The 23,992-nt window shown below is 44.1% G+C and overlaps 4 protein-coding genes and 1 long non-coding RNA gene across 7 annotated transcripts; 3 read left to right on the top strand and 2 right to left on the bottom strand.

The window, feature by feature from the left end:
• Positions 1-10: 10 nt before the first annotated feature.
• On the bottom strand, positions 11-11,427 carry firrm (fignl1 interacting regulator of recombination and mitosis). 3 transcript variants are annotated; one of them, XM_062563259.1, is made up of 26 exons: positions 10,815-11,427; positions 8,919-9,183; positions 7,705-7,831; positions 7,246-7,285; positions 7,046-7,134; positions 6,815-6,919; positions 6,496-6,636; positions 6,004-6,166; positions 5,784-5,868; positions 5,545-5,683; positions 5,293-5,382; positions 5,119-5,183; positions 4,873-5,021; positions 4,653-4,782; positions 4,088-4,274; positions 3,149-3,231; positions 3,009-3,060; positions 2,545-2,634; positions 2,180-2,365; positions 1,622-1,741; positions 1,447-1,542; positions 1,254-1,367; positions 1,056-1,160; positions 892-972; positions 669-815; positions 11-331 (listed from the first exon to the last, which is right to left on the bottom strand). In XM_062563259.1, exons 3-26 carry the CDS (start codon positions 7,798-7,800, stop codon positions 128-130), a joined length of 2,757 nt encoding a protein of 918 aa, XP_062419243.1. In that variant the 5' UTR covers positions 7,801-7,831; positions 8,919-9,183; positions 10,815-11,427; the 3' UTR covers positions 11-127. The 3 variants fall into 3 exon arrangements, with proteins under 3 accessions (XP_062419243.1, XP_037324902.2, XP_037324900.2); XM_037469005.2 differs by lacking the exons at positions 8,919-9,183; positions 10,815-11,427 and adding an exon at positions 8,005-8,174 and having other exon boundaries at positions 5,293-5,379; XM_037469003.2 differs by lacking the exons at positions 8,919-9,183; positions 10,815-11,427 and adding an exon at positions 8,005-8,174.
• Positions 11,428-11,554: 127 nt separating this feature from the next.
• si:dkey-51e6.1 lies at positions 11,555-13,263 on the bottom strand. The gene is made up of 3 exons (XM_037469011.2): positions 13,062-13,263; positions 12,642-12,766; positions 11,555-12,529 (listed from the first exon to the last, which is right to left on the bottom strand). The coding sequence occupies exons 1-3, from the start codon at positions 13,201-13,203 to the stop codon at positions 12,437-12,439; spliced, it is 360 nt and encodes a 119-aa protein (XP_037324908.2). The 5' UTR covers positions 13,204-13,263; the 3' UTR covers positions 11,555-12,436.
• Positions 13,264-15,353: 2,090 nt separating this feature from the next.
• Positions 15,354-19,331, top strand: sele (selectin E). Its single transcript, XM_037470649.2, has 12 exons — positions 15,354-15,476; positions 15,583-15,652; positions 15,755-16,156; positions 16,323-16,427; positions 16,591-16,782; positions 16,895-17,074; positions 17,255-17,443; positions 17,547-17,732; positions 17,845-18,051; positions 18,158-18,340; positions 18,470-18,599; positions 18,714-19,331. Exons 1-12 carry the CDS (start codon positions 15,474-15,476, stop codon positions 18,772-18,774), a joined length of 1,908 nt encoding a protein of 635 aa, XP_037326546.2. The 5' UTR covers positions 15,354-15,473; the 3' UTR covers positions 18,775-19,331.
• Positions 19,332-20,196: 865 nt separating this feature from the next.
• On the top strand, positions 20,197-21,035 carry LOC119217188 (L-selectin-like). The gene is made up of 3 exons (XM_037470650.2): positions 20,197-20,325; positions 20,425-20,817; positions 20,920-21,035. Exons 1-3 carry the CDS (start codon positions 20,292-20,294, stop codon positions 21,033-21,035), a joined length of 543 nt encoding a protein of 180 aa, XP_037326547.2. The 5' UTR covers positions 20,197-20,291.
• A 792-nt stretch (positions 21,036-21,827) lies between these two features.
• On the top strand, positions 21,828-22,781 carry LOC134132203 (uncharacterized). The gene is made up of 3 exons (XR_009956725.1): positions 21,828-22,150; positions 22,229-22,408; positions 22,608-22,781. It is a non-coding gene; the product is annotated as an uncharacterized LOC134132203 (long non-coding RNA).
• The last annotated feature ends 1,211 nt before the right edge of the window (positions 22,782-23,992 follow it).

Consider the following 23,992-nt stretch of genomic DNA (forward strand, 5'->3'; position numbering starts at 1 on the left):
GAACAATGGCTCATATTCAAAGACGTTTAATAAACAATATCAATGAAAACAGACCATGTAAAGGTTTAAAAAGTGATCAGCAGCACGAGTGTGAACGGACTCCTCAGGCCCGTTCTATGAATGAGGGCTAGGTCGCGCCGGCTGTACTGATGTTGGTTATGAGGGTCCGCAGCTCCTGCAGTCTGGGTTCCAGCCATTGTGGAGGCGGAGCTACAATGTCGGGTGCGCCTTCGGCGATCAGAGCCTGGAGGGCTTTCAAAGCACTCTCAGCCGCCTGGATGTAGCGGCTGTACGGCTCCTCGGGCTCCTGGCGAGCTCTCTTTGGGCACGGCTGGGGGGGGGGGGGGGGGATTACAGGGACTTCATTCTACTTTTCAGGGTGAAATTCATCATTTCATTCGACACCCGATGACTTATAAATCTTGCTTGTACAAATTAATTTTTGAATTGCTGAGCAGGGCAACATGTAAAACTTACCTGAGGAAAATTTGGTTGAATAAATTTACTATTTTCAGTTCTCTCACTTTAACCTTCATTCATGTGTCAACGTGGAACTTAATGTTCCTGGGAGATTGTATTTGTGAGACGGACGCACCAACATACCAATAATACACTAGGAGGTAGTGCTGCCTCTCTGAGCTAAGATGTTATTTAACTTAATGACCAACCTCTAAATCTGCCACAGCTTCAGCTGACAGTTTACTGGAAGCGTTTTCTTTGTTCAGTTCCAGCCTCTCATTGTGTTTGTCGATCACTGCCGTCTCCAGCTTGAGCCTCTGTAGCCTTGACTCCACATCCTCTTGTGCATTAACAGTCTGCAACAAAACATCCTTATTTACATCCATTTGTTTAGTGTGAAGGTCAGTCTCCGGTGCGGTACTATTTCCATACCTTGCTCAGATAGTTAACCACCTTCGTCTTGGTTTCTTCTACACTCAAACTTTGAGAAATGACCTCTTCGTGGTTTGTTATCTTGAATCGCAGAAAGGAAACATTCAGGTTATGACGAGGCCCAACGCGTGCATAGGATCGCGCTTGTTGAGGCCCTGCCGTACCTCTGCGAACTGAGAAAAGGCCTCCAGGGCGTGCTGTTGAAGCAGCCACACTCCGTCCGCCAACAGCACAGCAAACAGGCTGCTCAGCCGGGGCAGAACTGGATTCTGCGGGACAAAATAGATGGTGTGAAAGAATATAATATGCCAATTAATGAGCCAACAGGTAAGCTCCTCATTGAGTAGTCTGGTCTTGGTTACCTGGCTGTCGGGAGGGAAAAAGATCTTCCCCAGCGAGGAGAGGAACTCCAGAGCAGCTAGGAGAAGCTGATCTGCACACTTCTGAGACACCACTTTATCCACACATAACAGAGCCTGGGACACACACACACACACACCAGTCTACAGATGTTTCCTCCAGTCTTCATCTACTTAAGGTGAACTAACAGCATACCTGATGAAGGACTTGTGGTTCAAGGCTTTTCACTAAAATGGCTGAAATTGAGAGAAGCAGCTGCAGAGTCGACTGGAGTACAGGGTGAGTCTGCACCTGCAGTGTGAAGACACGGGGCGACAGTCAGGCACTCGCACTGCTCCCGTGTGTGTGTGTGTGTATTTGTGAAACTCACCTGGTCGGGACTCATTCGTAACCAGAGCTGTGTGACTACTCCCGCTGCAGACAGCACACATGGCTCCTCAGGAGAGGATTGCACCCGGACCACCGCTAGGAGGCTTAGCAGCACCTTGTTCTGGAGACAGAAGCCACTCTGTGTTTAGGTTCCTCCGCTGCTTCCTTGCTTTGTTTTCTCAGCTGCATTTGATCATTCTGGCGAGGACCTTACTGGTAGCCGCTGGACAATACAACAGAGCTTACACTGTAACGCTCAGAGCTAGATTATCAAAGGTGGATGAAAGGGCAGATCATGCACCGAGTCGATACCTAATGAAATCGACAGCAGGGCTAAGAAATAATCCCTTGTTGTGGTCATTCATCATCTATCTTCTCCCTGGAGCCTTACCTTGGACAGTTTATACGAGTGTGTCTTTGCACAGTTACGTCGTCTCCACCTGAGCCCACAGCAGACATCAACACCCTACTGGTGGATGTCAGGAGGCGATGAAAACAAGTGTCCACGACCACGAGACCGACCGACCGACCGACTCACCGCACCAACCCGCCCCCTCACCACTTTCTCCACTTGTCCGAGTTTGTAGCCTCCGTTCCGCCAGTCGCTCAGAGCTTTTTGAGTGAGGTCCGTGACGTCGGCCTCCACGCGCCGCCGGGCCTCCTGTGAGAGAGCTCGGAGGAGGACATGTCGCCACACTGGAAGGTTTCCCACCTCGGCCGGTGGGAAGCGCTCCACCAGCTCCATCTGGGCAAAACAAATAAATCAAAAATCCCCTCATGCAAATGTTCTAATCTTGCAGTTCATTTCAATGTATAGACCCGATAAACACATATCACAGTGGAGTGTATTCATCAACATGTGAGGTCTGTTGCCTTCCAGGCAGCAGACCTCAACCCAAATGAACAGTTCCCAGCATTTCTAACCTGGTGGTCCGGCGTCATGAGGAACACCATGCGTCTGAGCAGCAGGCCCAGTTGGGCTGACTGGTAACACTCAGCGGGGCAAGATTTCACCTGGGGGAGAGGAGAGGGACGTAGAGACGAAGTGAGGCCCGGTGGGGGGAGTAAAACCACGAGGGCATCAAGGCAGAAGGAAGGCGACGCTCCGATGAAGGGAGGATAGAGAATGAATTGGGGGGGGGTCCAGGGTAATGTGATGACGTCATGATCTAATGGGGCTAAAAAGGATCCCGGATGTTCAACAAAACTAAGGAGGTTACAGACATCCAGATCTAGATCTCAGAAATCCTTCCATTTCAAGGTCTACTCCACATCTATGGTTTGTGCCTGAAGATACAATTTGCTGTGAACTCTGTTTCTTCTTTCTGAGCAAACACAAGACCTCAAAAGAGACTTTAGCTTGTGTCTCGTTCTGGCCTTTCACCTACCAGCTGAGCGACGAGGTGGACATGATGTAGACAGAGCTCTGCTGTTCCGTACCTGTAACCAAAGAAGAGACCATCAGCAGTGCAGCATGACCCGGTGTGCAGAGAGGTACACACACACACACACACACACACACACTCACCGCGCTGTGAAGCACCACACGTCGGTAGCCAGTAGAGCGGTCTGGGTGTCGGCCTGCAGGACCGCGTTGAGCAAACAGCGCTCCTGGAAGAAAGAGATAAAGGGATGCCAAGGTCGGAGGAAGATGTGGGAGTCTGAATAAATAAAACAGAGCAAGGCGAAAGTGAAAGAATAACTTGTGATGAATGGAGGGAAATCCTGCACCGATCTATGGCCAGACTATGAGAACATAATTAAGTTATCAATGTTGATGTGTGGCACATCCGAAAAGTGTTATCACATTTATGGGAATATAATTCATTTAATTCGGTATTTGTTGAAATATTTAATATGTAGAACACATTTAATCTCATGTAATAATGACAAAATGTCATTTGAATTGACTGATGAGTTGTAAGATGTTTAGATATTGCTTGTTTTATGCAAATTCTGTTTTGTTAATTAAAAGCAGAAACAACATGCAAGTGTAAATTTACGCCTCGTGTCATTTTTTCTGCTGAACTTTTATCTGTCCTACAGATTATTCAACTGTTACTTTTATTCCTGGGACCCGTAACAAATGCATATTTGCCAGCATGGATATAGTGTGAGAAGGTCGCGTCCAACACCTGATGAGCACATTACATCACATGTCATTTAGCTGACTCTTTTATCCAAAGCGACTTACAATAGGTGCATTTCCACATAGAGATACAAACTCAGAGGAACAAGTAACAAGAAAGTAGAATTCTCATCAAATAAGCAGTTTCACCACAAGAGCACCACACTTCCAAAACAAATCCTGCTTATATCAAGCGCCTTTGATTATTATCATATCGGAGGTTTGAGGATAAAACACAATGGCAGGACATAAGATTAAAAAAAAAAAAAAACGACTTCTTGTTTCAGTTAGTTCACAATTCACTAAAACAATGCATGTGCTTCTGCGTGTTGACCTCACCAGCACGGGGATGTACGCCGGGGGAAGCGCAGCCACACTTGCACAGAGCTGCACACAGATGTGGTTGTGTAGCGTGACCAGGACCTGGGCCTGTCCCTTCATCATCACCCCGGGCAACAGCACAGGCACCCGGCGCTCAGTACAGCATCGGCGGAAACTAGTGAACAACGCCTGGTAGAGAGGAAGCCTGGAGGGAGGGGAGGGGGGGGTCAGACATAAGCACATAGTAATTCAAATACATAACGTAGGACTGCTGGAAGATCCATACATTTTTATATAATCTCCTCTTAAATAACCACCTCGGCCCTAAATCATCGGTCACTCTGAGGTCTTTTGCGGCTTAATAGGAATTCAGCATAATAAGCAATCATTTTAAACCTATATCCATAAATCAAAGGTCGAATGCGATCATAAATTATATATACTACTGCAGGGGTCTTAAAACTTTTTTTTTCCCGATGGCCACATACAGAGAAATATACAAAGGACTGAGTCACTCACTATCTGGTGTTAAAGTGTATCCCTGATTTAATCGGGAATGCTAAATGGATTAAAACCAATTCACCTGGGTTCTTCCTCTGAGAACTGGCTGCCTGTGTGCCACAGCTGCAGCACCTCCTCTGGTTGGGAGTGGATCTGACCCAGGACGCTCACCAGCAGCAGGCACTGAGGCAGCTCGTGCTCGGGACTCAGCCCTGCACACAGAAAGCACAACGCTCCTTCTAGTTGCACGCAGTGTCTGGGAACAGACACTCAGGCGGACGGACGTCGCGCGCTGAACTCACGCGAGTCCTTCCGGAGGACGAATTCGGCGAAGGGCCGCACAGCTAACAGCTGCAGCAGCAGGGCGCCCATGGGAACCAGAGCCGCTGCATTCAGCTCCTCGGACAGAGCGGAGGGCAGCGTTGGGGCGGACAAGCTGGGGGGGAACTTGCTGAAAGACATCAGAACGTGCATTTCGCTTTATTCCTTGATCGTTAACTGGAAAGGTGACATTTTAGTCTGTTTAGGCTGCTTAAAACCACACAAACCTGATTACGTGAAGGTAAAGGCGGTGATAGAAGCTACAATACTTTGTCAGAAAAAACTTGAATTCCTGTTGAAAGGATGAGGAGTGAAATGTTAGAAAAGGAAAAATGTAACAGACGTTAGGATGGCATCATGTTTGCATGACGGGATGTCAGAGCAGATCCAACGTGTCGTACCTTTATGTAATGAACCAACGTGTTGGCAAAAAATCGACACATCTTTGCAGTTTTCTGGAAGAGCTTGTATTCTGGGCTTTGTGTTGACTCCTCCACAAAAAGGACAAAAAAAAAGCATGAATACAAAAAGGGGACACATTTCAAATCTATTCTGATAAAACTAAGTCTCAGAGAAGACCCGTGTCCTTTAGTGGCGAGGCACAGTTCCCCCTGAGCGACCTAATTGTTGTGGTTTGATCATTTTATTCCCACCTGCAGGCCGGCACGTTTAATCTGCTCAGCCAGCTCCACGCAGTTGTTGAAGGAGACTAACAGGTTGTCACACAGGCTGTTGCTGATGTCACCGTGATGTAGATGTTCCTCCACCAATGACTGGTACTTCAGGCTGTGTCTGGACAGAGGTATTCATCCAACTCTTATAACAAAAAGTGATTCATTCAGTGACAGTAGATATGAAATCAACAAAAACACAAGCTTCGCGCTGTACTGACTTGATGAGGAATTTCCACGTGTTGGCATGCAGTGCAATGTCCAGGTTGGAGATAATAGAGCAGATATCCAACAGGTTGTGAATCACTGAGGAAGATGAAAAATCACAATCACTATCGACGGTCTAACGGTAGAACAAGTGAATGTTTTATCACCAACGGGTGTGGCTTCGGACAACCAACACACACACACACACACACACACACACACACACACACACACCTGTTACAGTATCAGAGACATCTTCCTCTGAGGCACTGCTGTCCAGGGAAATCCTGTCCAGCAGCTCCAGCAGAGCCTTCTGGAGGCAGTAAGCCTCCTTGAAGAGTCCCTGCAGCAGGTCAGCTACCAGGGACAGACGGCCACAGTAAACCACCTCACTCTCCTGAGGACAACACACACGGCATGCTCTAACGCACTTATTTCGCAATAAGCAGTGAAGAATATTATTAAAATGAGCAATTTAAACAAGTCATTTGACTTAACTCATCCACTGCATATAATAATAAATTATCTTGAAAATCTTTATAATTGATTTTGGTGATCAGTGCCGTGCTTTTTTTTTTTTTATATAGTGCTACAATTGTAAACCATTCAAAATATATAATTTTTTTAAATTGCACACTTTCTCAGAGAGGGGGCGGGAGTAATTTCAGGGGGTTATAATGGTAGGGGAAACACTGAGATGTACTGATTACAACCAAACGGGCCAACCTTGCAGTGGTTGAAGGTTTCCGTCAGGACCTTCAGGATGCAAGCCGGTAACGAGCGGATGGCGTCCAACTCAGGGGCTTCCTCGAAGGTGCCAACGTGGCGAACACAAGTGGATAAGGCATCGATTATCTGCATCATTGCCTGGAATAGAAAGAAGGCACTTGTCAACATATGGGTACAGAGAGAAGAGGTAAGAATGTTGATTTTGTTTGTTTTTAAATGAATGTCATACATACCCTAAACGTTCATGGTACTTTTTGTACCGTTTTTAAACACACGGCTTGCTATGTGACAACAATGACGGCACTATTAACTGTACCTGCAGGATGTTTCTCAGTAAGGCACAGAGTTCAGTGTTTTGACTGGACAGCCCTCCAACCTGGTGCAAGATTTCTTTGATCATACCTTCAAACATGGACACCGCCTGCAGACCAGTGGGACAAAAATGTTTTCCAGTGACCCGCATTCACTCTGTGTTATTTAACAAATGCTTGTAAAGATATTCCCACATTAGGTCCGGATGACAGTATGCATTTATCACGTTGTTTACCTTTGGTAAGATCTTGGAGAAGCACTCATCTTCCAGCTCAGACAAAGCCATATGAGGGAGGAACCTGTCTGTAATGACCTTCAGTATACCTGTAGTGACAATTTGTTTATAAGACAGTTTATACTTTGATCACAAAAAGTACTCCGGGCAAAAAAAAACAAAGAAAAGTGCAATTACAAATGTGCAATGAAGAAACTTACGTATATGATCATTCCAATTATCCGAGTCATTATGCAAAGAGTGGAGAGGAAGTCAAGGAAAACCCCAACATTAGGGAGATTATTTATTTTTTTAGAAACCTGATAGATGATGGATAAGTGAGCGTTACCCAACCTTCATCCAGAAAACCCCAAAATGTATTAATTACTACTCTCTATCATCTTGAGAGGGTTTGACAATTTTGGTGTTTTTTTCATTGTAATTAATGACAACAGGCATTTTTTCATCATTACAAAAAGTCCAATTCTATAGATACATCATCTAATTTATCCCCAACATTACATATTTTGAATGCTTTTCCAATCATTTGTGGATTTCAAACTATCACAATACTTGCATATCACTCAGAAGCAGTGTATGATGACATGAATCACGCATCACGACGTGAACCTGAACACTGAGGCGCGGTTGACAGTTAGGTGTCCACTTTGGGAGGATATGGTGAGTTTTGGCAGGACAGACTTGAGCTCCCGGCGGCAGGTTTCCTGACTCCACTGCACCACCTCGTCCAGGAGAGGCGTGTTGGTCTGGGACATGATGACGCCATTCACCGCAGGCTCAGGACGACTGCCCGAAAGACACAATTAACACAAAGGTTTAAGGAATCGCTTCCTGATTAAAACAACAGCGGGACGACAGTGACGTCACGTTATGTTTTGCTAAAGGTAACGTTGAAAGCTAACTTAGCTAACTGTTCACTTGGTAAAATTTCGGTAGAACGTAACGTCATAGTTTCTTACCATGAAGTATTGACTGTATCTTCATCTCAGGAATATTGAGTTACACTTAAGCGTTTCGTTTCCCTAAGCTTCGGCAGTTTTTTTAAAGATATTCACTAAACCGTGGAAGACAATTAGGAAGACAACGTTAGTTTTTGCATTGCTTTGGACAGACATACCCGCGCGCTGTTGTTTGAAACGGATGTGACGTAGGGGCAACGCCGCTCATCTACCCTTACTGTGATTGGTTGAAAAGTTGGAATCTAAAGCGTTCAACCAATTGACGAACGTGATTTCTGCAAACCGTTGGAAATAACAACGATTGGGAATCTGAGGAAAAGGATGTAGAAATCCAAGTTGAATACATTCTGTGTGTAGCTAAATAAAATCCCTCAATAATATATGTTCTTAAATGTTTTTAAAAACAGCATCATGTAAATTGTCTCTTGTTTTATAAACGTTGATCTAAATTCAATAACCTATATATAATACGAAATGAAGGGCACTAATACAATTGATAATATATTTTTAAAATGTCACAAAAGGTTTTGTAAGTAAGTAAGATAAGTTGATAGGAAGGTTAAGGGTCTGTAAAACATCTGCAAATTAGTAGTAACATTTTTAATCCTCTCAGATGTAATTTAGTTAGAACACATTTTTCAGAATGTTTACTTCATGCTTATCCATCTTGACCTGGTGACAAACTGTGTTAGAGTGATGAAACCAACAATTTCTTAGTTACGCAAACTTTACTGTCAATATGGAATAGGCACACTACATTTATAATTATTAACTAAACACAGGCTGGGCTGAAACTCGTATTTAAATCTATTTAGGAAAGGATGATGTGAATCTCTCGAGAGTCTGGAATTCCTCTTGGCCCTGACCCGAGTGACTCCATAAAATGAGAGTCCGGTGGCTATTGTTTTACTGACCATTGAAGTGAGCCATCACACTTTCGCGGCACCTTGGTTTCCCGGCAGAGGTGTCAGCGCCCGCCACTGCAGGAAGGGGATAACCTTTTGTTTAGGAAAAAAGACCACACGTTGATTCTTGTCTCTACAACTGGATTTGAATCAGCCTTTTGAAGCATTATTATAACATACTGATTACTGTTTGATTACCTTACAATAATCCCAACAGTTTCCAAAAAGTGGGTTGAGTCTGACCCAGTATAACACTTCTCCCTCCAGTGCTGACCTCCCTGTTTGTAGATAATGGAAAGGTTATCAGCGAAACCTACTCCAGATTTGTGATGGAAAATGGAAGGAAGAGGCTTTTTTTGAACGCAGTCAGTATTGGTGTCTGTGCTCAGCCTACCGATGAGGGTCAAGGTGACGAGAGCTCTCCTCAGGGTGTCTGATAGCTAACTATAAAAATTCATTTTCTACTCAAAATGCGTTGGAATGCTGAAATCTAAAAGCTGAAGAATTGTGCACTGAGTATCTTTTCAGGATAATTATTATTATAATAATAATAAGGGCAACTTGCGAAAAAACAAAAGTTAAAATGTAAGAGTTTTACACTGCACATCTTTTGATAACAACAATAATGTGCAACCTTAGCGCAGATATGTGTGAACCATATTGGTGGCTGCAATCAGCCTGCTTTGTACTACAGATGTTCATGCTCATGCGAGCTTGGATCGGTGTCTAGTTTTGAAAGGAATCAGCAGTTTGTCTACTCTGTACTTTTGTAATAAGGGCAGTTCGTATACATCCCCAATGTCAGAAGGAGCGGGGGAGGGGGAGTCGGAAGAAACAAGATATAACAACGTGGAAACAAAGCAATACACGTTGAAATGATAAATGCAGCGAATGTTGACGCATATTGGCCAGCATGGATCTCTCACAAACCAACACTGGCCAACGTATCGCTAGGGCTCTCCTCAAAACATCTTAACAAAGGAAGCCTCAGTTATCACCAGCAAAGGACCACCTTGATAAAGCACCCGTTCACAGACGGCTTTGAGCTTAGGTTAGGTCCAAGAATGACAAAGGACAAGTTGATTGAAGACATTCGTTGGCCAGTTTCATTGTGACCCTACTGCTCTGCTGCTGTGAGAACGCTTCCAAAACAAAACAACTCGTGCTCGAGTCAAGCACTCGTGATTTTTTTGAAATCGGAGGGTTTTGTGGATAAAACACAATGGCAGGACATAAGATTCAGATTAAAAACAGCCTCTGGGTTTCAGAGTTAGTTTCTTCTTGTTATCACGTCACTCCTCGACCCATCCCACGTCTTTCTTTGGGGCCGAGATGATGCCTGAATCGATGCTGTTTAGGACACGATGCACGTGCTTCTGTGTGTTGACCCCACCACGGTACTATAGAAACGTATATTATTATACTATTTAAATCTATTTAAGAAAGGATGATATGAATCTCTCGGGAGTCTGGAATTCCTCTTGGCCCTGACCCGAGTGACTCCATAAAATGAGAGTCCGGTGGCTATTGTTTTACTGACCATTGAAGTGAGCCATCACACTTTCACGGCACCTTGGTTTCCCGGCAGAGGTGTCAGCGCCCGCCATTGCAGGAAGGGGATAACCTTTTGTTTAGGAAAAAAGACCACACGTTGATTCTTATCTTTCAAATATGTTGCTTTTCTTCTTGCTGTGTAGTCTGCTAACATTTGGGAGAAACGTTCAAAATGTGCTCTAGTGGGTAACATTCTGTGTGACTGTAAAGATAAAGAAAGCCTCCAACTGGATTTTAATCAGCCTTTTGAACCATTATTACAACAGACTGATTACTGTTTGATTACATTACAATAATCCCAACAGTTTACAAGTGGGTTGAGTCTGATCCACACTTCTCCCTCCAGCTGACCTCCCTGTTTGTAGATAATGGAAAGGTTATCAGCTTATAGGAAACCTACTCCGGAATTTGTGATGGAAAACGGAAGGAAAATGCTTTTTTTCCCCGCACTTTGAGGCCACGTCTGAACGCAGTCAGTATTGGTGTCTGTGCTAAATCCACCGATGAGGGTCAAGGTGACGAGAGCTCTCCTCGTGGGTGTCGACAGATGCTAGAAGAGTCAGAGTTACGCGCCACTCTTCCTCTTGTATTTTTTTTTTTTTATAGCTCACCACACATCTGGTGAGTCAAAAGCAAAGAATGAGATGGAAAGAATGTTCCTTAATTGCTGGAGTACAACATGTACCCTGAAGTTATTTGGGGAAAACCCAGATTAAAATGATGTAGACCCGTGTCACCATTCGCTGTCACACACAGATTGCAGATACTACAGAGTAAATTTTTTTTTGATGTGACGTATTCCGTTATTTGTGTTAAATTAGCATTTTACAAAACTGTTACTTTAGCAACTATTAAATGCAATATTAGATTATCTTTTGGTGATCCCCTGACTTTTTCTTCTTAAGCGGGTCAAGATTTTAAATATTGCTGCAACCTCCAAATCAAAAAGTGACTTTGGTTAACCCATGATTTGGTTTCCTCTAGAGCAACACCATGAAGTTCACTTGTGGTTTTCATTTAAAATTCTCAACAGAAATTGGATTCGGAAATTTCTAAATCCTTCAACCTCTTCGTCGTCGCCATCATTTTAACTCTTAATTTGTATCTAGATTGGTTTAGTAAAAACAGTGTGCAAATGCCTGTAAAACTAATGTCATGACATCGGCTTCAGGGTTTGTATTAACAAATGAATACAAACACGGAAATTATACAGTGTGCTTTGGGAATGTCCTCAAAATGCATTTCATTTTTTAAGACGTAGTCATAGTTCGTTTCAAAGAGTGTTTTGGAGCCGTTAACCACCTCTAACAATATTATTTGAATCAATTTCCTTTGTGCACAAAATAGTTCAAATTGCGGGATTAATAAAGTCACAGTGCATCAATCAATGATGTGTGAGGGCATGAATGTCACCCAAAAATCTACAGAGTTAGTAAGCAGTTCTGCTTTGACTATGCTTCATTATTCAGGACCGAGTAAGAAAACAGAGTTCAAGTAAACTGGGATTTTTTTAATCAATGTTTTTTGTTATTCTTGTCACTCATTGTTAGATCTTATATTATTGTATTGTCTTTAAAGCCCTGTGGAACTCTGCTGGAGTTTTATTATTGTAAATACAAAGCTTTTAACATGCCAGACCCTCTGATCCGTTTCGGCCTTTTTTTTTTAAACACCAAACTTTCCCTCAGAGCAACAGGATACGTTAACGTTTCCAAGTGGCTCACCCCTTCCTGCATGGACTTTACGCTTGGCAAGCGGCCTTCAATCCTGATAAAATCAGTCAGGCCTCAAGCAAAAAGAAGATGAATCATTCTATTGGAAAATTGGGCTCGATTCAAATAAAAATGCTAAAGTAAGGTCAAAAAAACCTTTTAGATGACGCATAGCGGCGTACTTCACTTAAACAAATGTCCTACACAAGGGGTTATTTGGAACTAATGAACGAAGGCTGGTATTTCAAATGAGACGTAGGCTCATTTCTTGTCGTCGGACCAGCTGATCTCATAGTCGCCGAAGGCACTCTTCAACTTCTCCACGGACACGGAATGGTCTGCTTTACCAAATGCCTGAAAATGAATCAGAAAACAATTGCATTATCATTATCATGGTATTTATTTTGGTGTTTTAATAGGGTTTGATTTAGCCTTTAATGCATTTCAAATCAAAAAGGAAACTCACAGTAGATTCTCCGAAGACCTTGATCTTTTTCTCTTGGCTGTTGTGCTCGATCTTCCCTCCTCCGAGGCATTTACACTCCATCCCCAAGGCCTCCATGGCCGGGTTTACCTTCTCAAAGATGTGATCTGTCGATAATTCAAACGATTCCATCAATCTAAAACACACACACTGGTTAACAGGATAGGACAGTCCAACGAGCAGCAATGTAAAGCATTGTACTACCTTTATTATAAATAAATCTCCCATCTTATCTTTCAAATGTGCTATAGTGGGCAAGCAGTGCACCTGCCTGGTGTGTTTAGTTTCCACCCTCCACACTCATTGCACGTCTATTAAAAATAGGAACACGGTTCAAGTCGCGTTTCAGGGTCTGGATTTGACACTTGAAGCTTTCTCTCTCTGGAGTTCAACTAGACTCACTGTGGTACTCTGCGCTTTTTGTGCCGCGGACCACGTCTTTGTGCGCATCGCCGTCTTTCACGCTCACTCTCAGCAGGATGTACTTGAAGGTTCCTTCTGGATCGATCTCGACCACGGGGATTTTGGCCAGAGCGTCTTCCATCGCGACCGATCCCAGGTCTGCAGACGCGACGCGTTGCGCGCGGCTTTATTTTGGGACGTCTATTTCCGGTCTTAAAGGGACAGATCGATTTTTTGCCACCTGCCGCTGTTTCTGTCGAGGGCAGCGCACGCGGGCGACACTGTGTGGCAAAAGATGGATCTGTGAAAATGTCCAAACCCAAATGTCATGTAAGGGTTATTATACCGTAGGGCTGAGATCGATGCACTGCGACGTTCACCAGCCCAGTTCAAAGGGAGGGAAATAGATCCTCAACATGCGCCGTTGTGTCAAGCACCCTCATTCACTCTCACGAGATCACCGCTCTTTGCTGACCTGGCTCCTAAATGGTGGAACGAGCTCTCTGATGACATCAGGACCGCAGAGAGCCTTCACATCATCAAACTGAAGACACACTTCTTCAGACTACACAAAACACTAAACAAATTGTAGCACTTAAATTGTGCCTATAACGACTCTTATCTATAGCAAGTTGTAAATCTGCTTATTTGATGAACTTTGTTGCTTCTTGGTCTTCTGGGTTTTTATATGTGGTCGAAATGCACTTATTGTAAGTCGCAAAGTGTCAGCTAAATGACATGTTGTGTAATGTAATTTCAGAATCACAATCAGAAACATTTATTTGAAACAAGTATGTTGGACATTTGTCATGCTGGATGGTGCACACAGAATAAATGAACAATACGACATAAAGCAGAGGATGGATGATGGCCGTGTGAAATCGCACCATCATTGTCTTTGGCAGGTTGAATTTATTCCTAATTCCTGTCGCACGAGAAGATTTTCCCCTTCTGCCCATCAGAAAGGTCAAAGGTCAGAGTCAAAAGCTGATGGGGATGTTGTTTTTGGTTCAAGATCACTTCAGCTGACAGGCACTCACGACTGCCAGAGGGCTCCTGCTCCAGCAATCTATCTTCAGGCTTCACACACAACATCTCCTCTCCTGCATCGCCACGACAGCGGCGATACATAGAGGTTATTTTAATCCTTTGAGACTAGCAAATACAGTTTATTATTACAGTAGTCTATAACACTCATAGAACCATGATCACATCTCTTTCGCATGTTCTGATCTAAGCTGAAACTGAGGCTCTCCCCATGAGTCGATTAAAGGGTTAATGTTATTTTGTCAGGGGAAAGGTTAAGAGGTGTCAAAAACAGCGGCTACTATTCAGCGTCCCAGGTCGGGGGAGGAAGGATATGAACTGTCACTTCTGGAAACACAGGCAGCCGGCAGACGCCTCTGCTGCTGCGCCGCACGCTTCCTGTCTCTGGGTAATGAAAAAAATAGCAGTAAAATGTTTGCCGCCATTGCATTGTTTTTTATTTTTCCCTTTCCTTTTTTTTTTCTTTTTCATGAGCACATCCTCTCAGGGCCTTTGAACTGCGGAAAAGCCATTTCCAGTGTGTGGATCTTCAGATGGCCCACTTTCCATTTTGAAATGAATTAACAAGCAAGAGGCATGAAGCGTGCGCTTTATCTTTTTGCTTTGCTTTGGTGACAAAGTGTTGAAATGAAGGGAAAAAAAGGCACCAGCGAGGATTTGTTTGGCACTCTAAATTCTCCCACGCACACACTTCCCTTATCTTACCATCTCACACCCACCCTTCCCATTCGGCATGGGCGGACTCCCCAGGAAAGTCACTGTTAATACATCACGAATGAATGTCCTTATGTAAAAAGTATTATCATCTAAATGTATTTGAGTATCAAAACGATAATTGGAATGATTGATGTAAGATATATTGTTTGAGTATTATTGATGACACAATATCTAACAGTAATATCTTGAAAATAACACATAACTATAAAAGTCACATATAATATTTTCTGAATCGTAGTTGGGCAGAAGTGAGGTACCACTTTAAGGTACCATACATAACAAGTGTAGTACATCTTTGGCCCTTAATTCAATACTTGAGGAAATACTTTCCAATGCCAAGTGAAAGTATTACCACAAAGGAATTTTGTCAAAGTAAAGTAAAAAAAAAAAGAAGCGAGGGGAAGTTTCCACAGACCTTGGTGGGATGGGGAGGTAGTGGTGGGAGGTGGGAGTTGGGAGGTGGGCGGTGGGAATTTCCACTGGCTAGCCCCCCTATTGATAAGTGCTTCCAGGAAAAGTGGACCAGACCCGTGAATAAAAGCCGGACTGTCTCTGGACCTAACAGTCAGAATCATTCCAATCTCAGACCCGGAGAGACTGAAGACTTACTAAGAATCATCTTTAGGTTTATCACACACGCCACTTAATATGGTAAGTGGACAAACCAGTTTAGTTCTCTTACTGAAGATCCCTTTATTGCTATTTAACAGATTAATGATTTCAAACTATCTTAATGTATCTTTTTTTTAACTTACAGTTCTGCTTTGGATTACTTCAGACCCGCGGGCCTAAGACCTCATGGATCAGCTTCACCTTTCTTTGCTCAAGTATGTAAAAAAAATGTGAACAGAATCTTCTGTCCCATTTGCCCGTATGCATCTTTATTCTTTTATTGTATTTTTTATCAACGGTCTAATTTTCATCCTCAGTCCTGTGCACGTGGACAAAGGTAGAATGCTGGTCCTACTACTACTCTGACACCACCATGAATTGGCCGGAAGCCCGAACCTGGTGCCAGGAGCACTACACAGACATGGTGGCCATCCAGAACAAGGAGGAGATCGAGCATCTCAACAGCTGGCTGCCCAAGCAATCCTCCTACTACTGGATCGGGATACGCAAGATCAACCATGTCTGGACCTGGGTGGGAACCAACAAGTCTCTCACCGCAGAAGCAACCAACTGGGCAACGGGAGAGCCGAACAACCTCAGAGGTCGAAGGCACAAGACGAGCCAGGACTGTGTGGAGATGTACATCAAGAGGGAATCGCAGCCAGGCAAATGGAATGACGAGAGGTGTGAGAGGTTGAAGACCGCTCTTTGCTACACAGGTGAGCAGAATTTGGGGATTCAAGTACCGCTCATTACAGCCGAAGTCTTCATTTTGTCAGTTAATGTGGAATCCATTATTATTACTTAGCGATGTTTGTTTGTTTTTTAAATGAGAACTCAGAATATTGAGTGTGACTGGTATGAATGCGCTACTTCTTTCCCCAGCCGCTTGCAAGGAGGACTTGTGCGGCTACGGAGAATGCGTGGAAACCATCAACAGCTATCGGTGCGCCTGCTTTGAGGGCTTTTCCGGAGAAAAGTGTGATCAGGGTAAGAAAATAAAAATGATAAGAGTATTTGTCTTCAACGTTTTTCATTAAGTCCCTCAAAGTGTTTAGTTGTATTTTCCTATTTCTTTAGTGGTTTATTTCAGAGTGTTTTAGTGGTTCCTGGACCTGACATCGAATTGTTTTTCCGTCTCCTTCTCTGACAGTTGTCCAGTGTGACGCAGCGCAGGTGACCGCTCCACATAAGGCGAGTGTCAATTGCATCCACAAGTACGGAAACTTCTCCTACGACTCCGCGTGCCACTATGCGTGCGAGGAAGGATACGAGCTGAGCATGTCGAGGCCCCTGACGTGCACTGCCTCCGCCAAGTGGTCCGAGCCGCCTCCTCGGTGTGAATGTGAGTTCAGGACCACTGCAATGAGAAGCAATAAGTGAGGCGACGTTGTATCCTTACAATGGCGCAAACTGCTGCGTCGTGTTTTCTGATGGTCCTTGTGTGGGTTCCACAGTGGTCCGGTGTCCCGTGCTGTCAAGTCCACCCAGAGGATCCGTGAGGTGCTCGGGTACCGCGTACCGGTCCACCTGCGCGTTCGCCTGCGACGACGGCTACGAGCTCGCCGGCGCCACGTCCGACACGCTGCAATGCGAGGCCTCGGGAGCTTGGAATGCGTCGCTGCCCCTTTGCCTCGGTACACTGAAATGTTTACACTCTTGACATCCTAGGATTTTACAGTCTCCAGGCAAACCCTAACCCTAACCCTTACCTCACCTAACCCTAACCCTTTGTTTCTCAGTCAATTGTGATGGTGTTATAAAGAAAAAGAGGAAAATGACTGATCTGTTCCCATTGTACCCCATCATTCTTGCAGCTGTCCAGTGCCTCTCTCTCTCGCCGCCGGACAATGGATTTGTCAGCTGCGGGCGCGATGCAGATGTGACGTCCAGCTACGGAAACACCTGCAGCTTCAGCTGCGCCGCCGGGCACCACCTGGTGGGACCGGGCGAGGTGACGTGCACGTCGGCCGCTGTGTGGAGTGAGAGGAAGCCTCGCTGCGAAGGTGAGGGCGGGTCTGAAGTGGAATCCAACCACCATGTGATTAAAAAACGCTCTGGTTTTGGTACCTAACGTAGAATTTGTTTTAATTCATTCTCATGTGTTAGCCAACATTTGCCAGAAACCAGAAGTAGGAGCTCACCTCATCCCACAGTGCAGCCAACCTTTGACTGACCTGCGGCCAAACTCCACCTGCAGCTTCAGCTGTGAAGCAGGTTTCGAACTGCTGGGTGCGCGCAGCACTCAGTGTTCTGAGGACGGACTGTGGCGCGACGCCATACCCACCTGCAAAGGTACGGGGGCATATGTTCACATAAAATAAATTGGCTTGCTGCATTTACAGTCCTTGTACATTGTCTGTGCTCTACATCTCATCACCCTTATTTATTATATTATTATCTTTAGCAATCAGATGTCCTGCTCCTAAGATCCCAACGAGTGGTCAATTCACTTGCAGCCCTTCCCCGTCCTCCCCTGCTTCTACCGGGACCTCCCATCCACTCGGCACCGTCTGCATCTTCAGCTGCGACGAAGGCCATGAGCTGCAGGGTGCATTCGGCATGGAGTGTGCAAATCCAGGCCGGTGGACCTCGGCACCACCAAGCTGCAAAGGTACCCAAATCGGCACCCACTTTGTTGTTTGCAACAGCTAAAGTTATTTGTATGCGTGGGTTAGGGTTGCGTCATCGCTAACACCCCAAATCCTTCCCCCCCAAAGCCGTGAGATGCCCGTCGCTCGAGGCCCCCGAGAACGGTCACATCAACTGCTCCAACAGCGAGCCGGTGTTCAACTCGCAGTGCACCTTCACATGCAATCAAGACCACACACTGGAAGGACACGAGCTGCTCACCTGTGATCGTCATGGCAACTGGACCACCGGACAGAAACCCACCTGCCAAGGTAAAACGGGAGAAGGGACAGACGCTAGAAGATATTTTTTGACACAACACCTGAAGGAAAAGGATGTTTACAGATAAAAAAAAAAAGAAAAAAGATCGAACAATTGACATTTGATGATGTTTTCCGCAGCTCCCGCGTCTGAGGTGGTTGCCGTGGCGTCTGGGGTGGCAGCAGGGGGCGCTCTGTTTTCTGGACTTTCTCTGGCCGTGTGGATCCTGAAACGACTGAAACAGAGAGCAAGCAAGTTTGAGCTCAGCAGGTTAGAGAAAACATTCACGAAGCCAAACGTATGCTTACACTACACACTTTGTTTTTTGAGTAACTCCTTTGCTGAATGACAACGCTCATCTTTTTCTTCCGTCTTTTCTCACAGCAACTCTGACGTTGAAGAATCTCCACAACTCTACAAAAACAGCATCAGCAGCCTCATATAGAGTCACATTTGTTAAAGAGACAACGAAGGACGTCTGAATTGTTCTCCAACGATAACTGTTGGTGACCAGTCAGTGTAATTTGAACAACACGAATGTATTTCATTGGTATTAATGGAAAACCCAATATGTGAGAGCTACCTATGATGAGTAAAGAGCGTTTTCCAGACAATTGCATTTGATCGTGGCATTTGTTTGTGTTGAATTCCATGATGTGCTTTGGAATTTTGTCCACTCATCCACAGTATTTTCCTCCCAAGGGGAGTTTTACATTGAACACATTGTTCTGAACCTTTACATGCTGCAAATGTGCTTTATTCAAGTAATTGTGAATATTAAACGCCACAGATGCCATTTTGAGCTGAACTGTGAATCATTTTAGTATTTCTGTATTTATATGCTATTTATTCCTCCAATAGTCATTGCATTTCAAATGCTCATTTATATTTCTGTATTCTGGTTGGCTGAAGTCGCTTTGGATAAAAGCGTCAGCTAAATGACATGTAATGTATTCTTAAAACAGTACTGATTTGTAATCATAATAAAACTTGAAACCTTCATACGTTTTATAAGTTTGTGGTCTCTTTATATACATATATATATATATATATATATACACTCAGTATCATGGAGTCAACTGAGGATATCTTTATTTTCTTATGTAGAAAGGTTCAGCCCTCAATTCCCCACCATCCACATAAAACAAAGATATCAGTAGGAACAATTACCCTAACCTGGCAGGATTTAATGCGTTTCTTCAGAAGGGCCAGGATGAAGCTTTCCCCAAATACAGACCTCTGATCCGTCTCACGTCTGATCCATCAAAATGACAAGGGAAAGAGAGGAATAACAGTCCTGCAGGAAGAGCTACGGAGCCGCTGAGGTTATCTGTTTTCACAGAGAACCACTATTGTTTCGTTCCACTAGATTCACAGTACTCCATGTCAGCACTTCGGGGCCACCGCGAATAGATGTGGTGCCTCTCGATCGGACTGACGGCTGAGGAGAGCGCGGCCACTCTGCGACTTCTGTAAACAACTTGAACCTGCAAAGGGTCAGGGAAATGACACACGGTAATAAATCATCCTTTACCCGAGGAATTCTTTCTGTGTTGGCGGCGACATTCAATGGTGACCCTCACTGTGGCCTACTTTCATTTGAAGCATTTATGCTTTGTTTGTTTCTTCTCTTTCATTGGATATATCTGCCCCTGATTTGCCACCGAGTTTTACAGGAAACAAAGTGCATTTCCAAAAAGGTCCGTTCAGGTATAAAAGGTCATCAAGTCACTCATTCATTCATCACATGCATTCACGCCGTAGAGTAAACATCCAGGTATTATGGGATAATGTTGGACTTCACGCACAAGAGAGAAATATAAAAGCCTAACAATGAGCCCGCTGGCCCAAAACTTTCATTCACTTGCTGGAACACTTTAGTATGAAGTTTTTATATTTCATACATTTAGAAAAGCTATTTAACGGCTAGGTTATTCATACCATTGTGGAAATACAGAGAACATGAAAATGAAGTGGACGTTAATCCTTCTCCTTGGTGAGTATTACTTTTAGCATTAATGCTAAATTGGATCGGATGGTGAGTTATGACTTTAGTGTTGTTCTCAACTTTGTTTTGTCTCAAAATGCACATTAGGTATGTTGCCCGAGACGACCTTGGGCTGGAGGTATCATTACTCGAACAAAGCAATGAACTGGACCATGGCCCGACAGTGGTGCCGGAGCAATTACACGGACATGGTGGTGATCCAAAGCCAGGAGGAGAACGACTATCTGGTCTCCCAGCTGCCAATGAGAACCAGCTCTCCATATTATTGGATTGGGATCACAAAAAAAAAAAAGAACGACCCTTGGACCTGGATTGGAAACAACAGCACGTGGATTGGTGAGAAGTCGTGGGCACAGGGGGAGCCCAACAACCAACACATCGGGGAGTTTTGCGTGGAGATCTACGTGAGAGAAGGAAAAGACAAAGGGAAGTGGAACGACGAGGAGTGTGCCAAGAAAAAATTCCCTGTTTGTTATGAAGGTGTGCGGGGCTCATTTATTTGGTTTGGTGTCACCGTTTCAAACATGTTTGACGCTGTTTTGGCAACTCCGTTTTTCTCGTACCTCGTTTTTTCCTTGTCAGCCCAGTGTAACGCAACATCATGCGAAAGAGGAAGGTGCCAGGAGACCCCCAATAACACAACGTGCCACTGTGATCCTGGCTTTGAGGGAGACAGGTGCCAAACAGGTGAGAAATGAGCTCTTTTTGAACAATGTCACAATTGTTACAGTACGTTATGGGTTCACATTTTACATATAAGTTATTCTTAAAATATATGTCACACGTACTTATAACAGTGTTCGTCGTCCTTTAGTTGTTCATGTGTGAATGCTGTAGACTACGTAAAGGTGGAGAATTTAGAAAACGTATTTTGAGGAAAGGGTCAAACAAACTTCCCATTACATCCCAACTCTGCCTTTCCTCTCAGCAGTAAAGAGCTTCATTATAGTTATTATTCATTCTCCAGTCTTTAACTTTAATTTTCAGTTTGTGATTATTGCTAAGAAAAGTTTAGTTTAATACTAAAATCTCCCTTTGAAGCAAACCCTCCTGCAAACGCTGCTCCGTATGACGACATTTTGCCATCAGATCCAAACGGTGACGTTAATGTTTGGGGATCACGGCTTGATCCTTTGTCTCCAAGTTGTCAAAAAATCTGCTTGTCAACAAGAGTTTATGTTGACAATCGTTTGTGCCATCAATATCGGGCGCCAATGCAACCTTAGGATGACAGACTTGCTGAATTTGCTGAAATTGCACACCAGAAAACTGACACTGGCAGAAATTTTGGATGCTGTAGTCTTTTTTTTTTTAGCTAGGTAAGAAGTCACACCCGGATGTTATGGGCTTCATTATCTCCATCCTCAAAATATCCTTTGCATCGTTCACTGACCCAGTTTGCACTTCTTCACACGGTTAAACGTCTTTTCGGACTAAATAAAGTCGGCGCAAACCTCGCATCTGTTTCCTCTGTTTCCTGAAACAGTTCTGAGGCTCACACTCAAAGTACTTGTCATAAACCCTTGCATCAGCATGTACGTGCATTGCATTGTTATGACAGTGAGTTTAAGGGTTAGCCCGAAGAAGTTTCATAGCTGTTTGTTATGAAGGTGTGCGGAGCTCATTTATTTGGTTTGGTGTCACAGTTTCATGTTCGACGCTGTATTGGCGACTCCGTTTTTTCTCGTACCTCGTTTTTCCTTGTCAGCCCAGTGTAACGCAACATCATGCGAAAGAGGAAGGTGCCAGGAGACCCCCAATAACACAACGTGCCACTGTGATCCTGGCTTTGAGGGAGACAGGTGCCAAACAGGTGAGAAATGAGCTCTTTTTGAACAATGTCACAATTGTTACAGTACGTTGTGGGTTTACATTTTGCATATTCACCCAGCGGTGAAATGCCCCCCCCTGCCTGACCCTGAAAATGGAAACCTCAGCTGCTCGGGGGAAAATGTGACGTTCAACTCAACCTGTCGCCTGAAATGCTACCCGGGCTTCCTGATAAAAGGGCCGCGGGACGTTACCTGTTGTGCCAGCGGGGTCTGGAGCGGGCCAAGACCTCATTGTGCAAGTAATGCTGTGAAGTCATGTGACCCATTGTCCTGGTTTTGCTGTTTCTCTGCCGAAGGGATTGTGCCCTGTGATGAGTTATTGTTTCATGGGCAGCGGGAGCAAAAGTTCAAGTGATATATTGTTTAAAAGAAGAATCTATATCAGGTTGTCAAGTTTTTCGCGACTCAGGATATGAAAAGCATTTCTTCTCTTCTCAGTCTACAAACAGGGTCTGTTTGCTGTTGTTGGGTGTGCATCCTTTTCAGTCTTCTTCTGCATCTGTTTTTGCTGGATGCAGCGCAGAAAAAGTTAGTATTTCTCAATCCCAATACCTAAAAACCAAGATGCGTGTGGTTGCAACAGACCCCAACACTGAGCTGTTTGTCTTCCGATTTCTCACAGGAAATAAACCTTCACAAGTAAGGTCAGTACTTTTCCAAAGCCACTTCCTTTAACCAACAATGCTCGTTAAAACTGTGATTTAGTTCAGTAAATCACTCAGTAAGTGACCTTTTATCGTCAGTCTGCTTGTCTCTTACAGGGAGCCTGAAGAGGGGGCGGGTCCATCCGATGAGGCACATGGATAACGGACAGCTGGGACCTAATTTATATCTATTATATATCATATATCTATAATGACCCTAATGCAACTTCTCGTATTCATTCTAGTACATTGATATTAAATAAACCTCAACTGGCTACTCATTCGGTGTTACTGGTCTAAACTGTTAAAGCTTCATATGGTTAGGCTGCATGAATATAAATGTACTTGATGGTTCATTGCATGTGCATGCAAGTGTAAAATTATTTAGACAGGACATTAGAGGTGAATTTTTGTGATATCTTTGTTTCATTAAATAAAATGAATTTACAAAAATCAGTGTCTTCATGTGTGTCTGTGTATTTGTGTTCCCAGAGAGTTACGGCTGCTAGAGTGGTGTCTTTCCTGAAAGAAAGTTACGGTAAAGGAGTAATATTTCACTTTCATGCGGTCATGCGTTGCTGATAGGTACACTTATTTTTCCAAGATAGGTCTGCATAATCTTACAGGCCACACCAAGATCAGCTGCGGTAGCATCGACTGAAGCCCCCCCCATCGCAGCCAACAGCCGCACCTCCACCTGTGAGGGTCAAATACCTTGTGACCACACCGGCCAATGGACAGCCAGTGTCCCTGCATGTACAAGTAAAGTGATTATTATTATTACATATGACATGTAATTACATTACATTATCTTCAAATGTTATAGTATGCTTTATGACGCAACGTCCCCATTGGGAAATTCTGACCTTTAGTCTCAGCTATTCAATGATAGTAGCAGTAGTGATTTAATGTTACTAATAGCCATTTTTCATCTGAATATTACTCTCTACAACCTCTTTTGTTAAACTTGCCCCCCCCCCCATGGATGGAGTCACTGCTTTTTCAAATACTTCGCTGGGTGCAATTCGAAGTGACTTCCTGTCCAGACTGCACAGCGGATTGGGTTCAGGTCAACCCTGTCGTCACTTTACCTCGCACTCATTTGTCGGCATTCGAGAAACAAACACTGTGATTTACTGTGGGTACGAAGTTGCAGTTTCCCTTGGCTGTAAATTATGT

Source organism: Pungitius pungitius, chromosome 7 (assembly GCF_949316345.1).
Source record: "Pungitius pungitius chromosome 7, fPunPun2.1, whole genome shotgun sequence".
In the NCBI taxonomy this organism is placed as follows: domain Eukaryota; kingdom Metazoa; phylum Chordata; class Actinopteri; order Perciformes; family Gasterosteidae; genus Pungitius; species Pungitius pungitius.

Coding starts and splice junctions, on each gene's coding strand:
- sele (XM_037470649.2), top strand. Junction 17,444..17,546: donor GAGGAAGCCTCGCTGCGAAG/GTGAGGGCGGGT, acceptor CTCATGTGTTAG/CCAACATTTGCCAGAAACCA. Junction 18,052..18,157: donor GGCACCACCAAGCTGCAAAG/GTACCCAAATCG, acceptor TCCCCCCCAAAG/CCGTGAGATGCCCGTCGCTC.
- LOC119217188 (XM_037470650.2), top strand. CDS start 20,292: ATGAAAATGAAGTGGACGTTAATCCTTCTCCTTG. Junction 20,326..20,424: donor GACGTTAATCCTTCTCCTTG/GTGAGTATTACT, acceptor AATGCACATTAG/GTATGTTGCCCGAGACGACC. Junction 20,818..20,919: donor ATTCCCTGTTTGTTATGAAG/GTGTGCGGGGCT, acceptor TTTCCTTGTCAG/CCCAGTGTAACGCAACATCA.
- si:dkey-51e6.1 (XM_037469011.2), bottom strand. CDS start 13,203: ATGGAAGACGCTCTGGCCAAAATCCCCGTGGTCGAGATCGATCCAGAA. Junction 12,767..13,061: donor AAAAAGCGCAGAGTACCACA/GTGAGTCTAGTT, acceptor AATTATCGACAG/ATCACATCTTTGAGAAGGTA. Junction 12,530..12,641: donor AGGTCTTCGGAGAATCTACT/GTGAGTTTCCTT, acceptor ATTCATTTTCAG/GCATTTGGTAAAGCAGACCA.
- firrm (XM_062563259.1), bottom strand. CDS start 7,800: ATGTCCCAGACCAACACGCCTCTCCTGGACGAGGTGGTGCAGTGGAGT. Junction 5,184..5,292: donor CGTTGGTTCATTACATAAAG/GTACGACACGTT, acceptor TCCTTTCAACAG/GAATTCAAGTTTTTTCTGAC. Junction 332..668: donor AAGCTGTGGCAGATTTAGAG/GTTGGTCATTAA, acceptor CCCCCCCCCCAG/CCGTGCCCAAAGAGAGCTCG.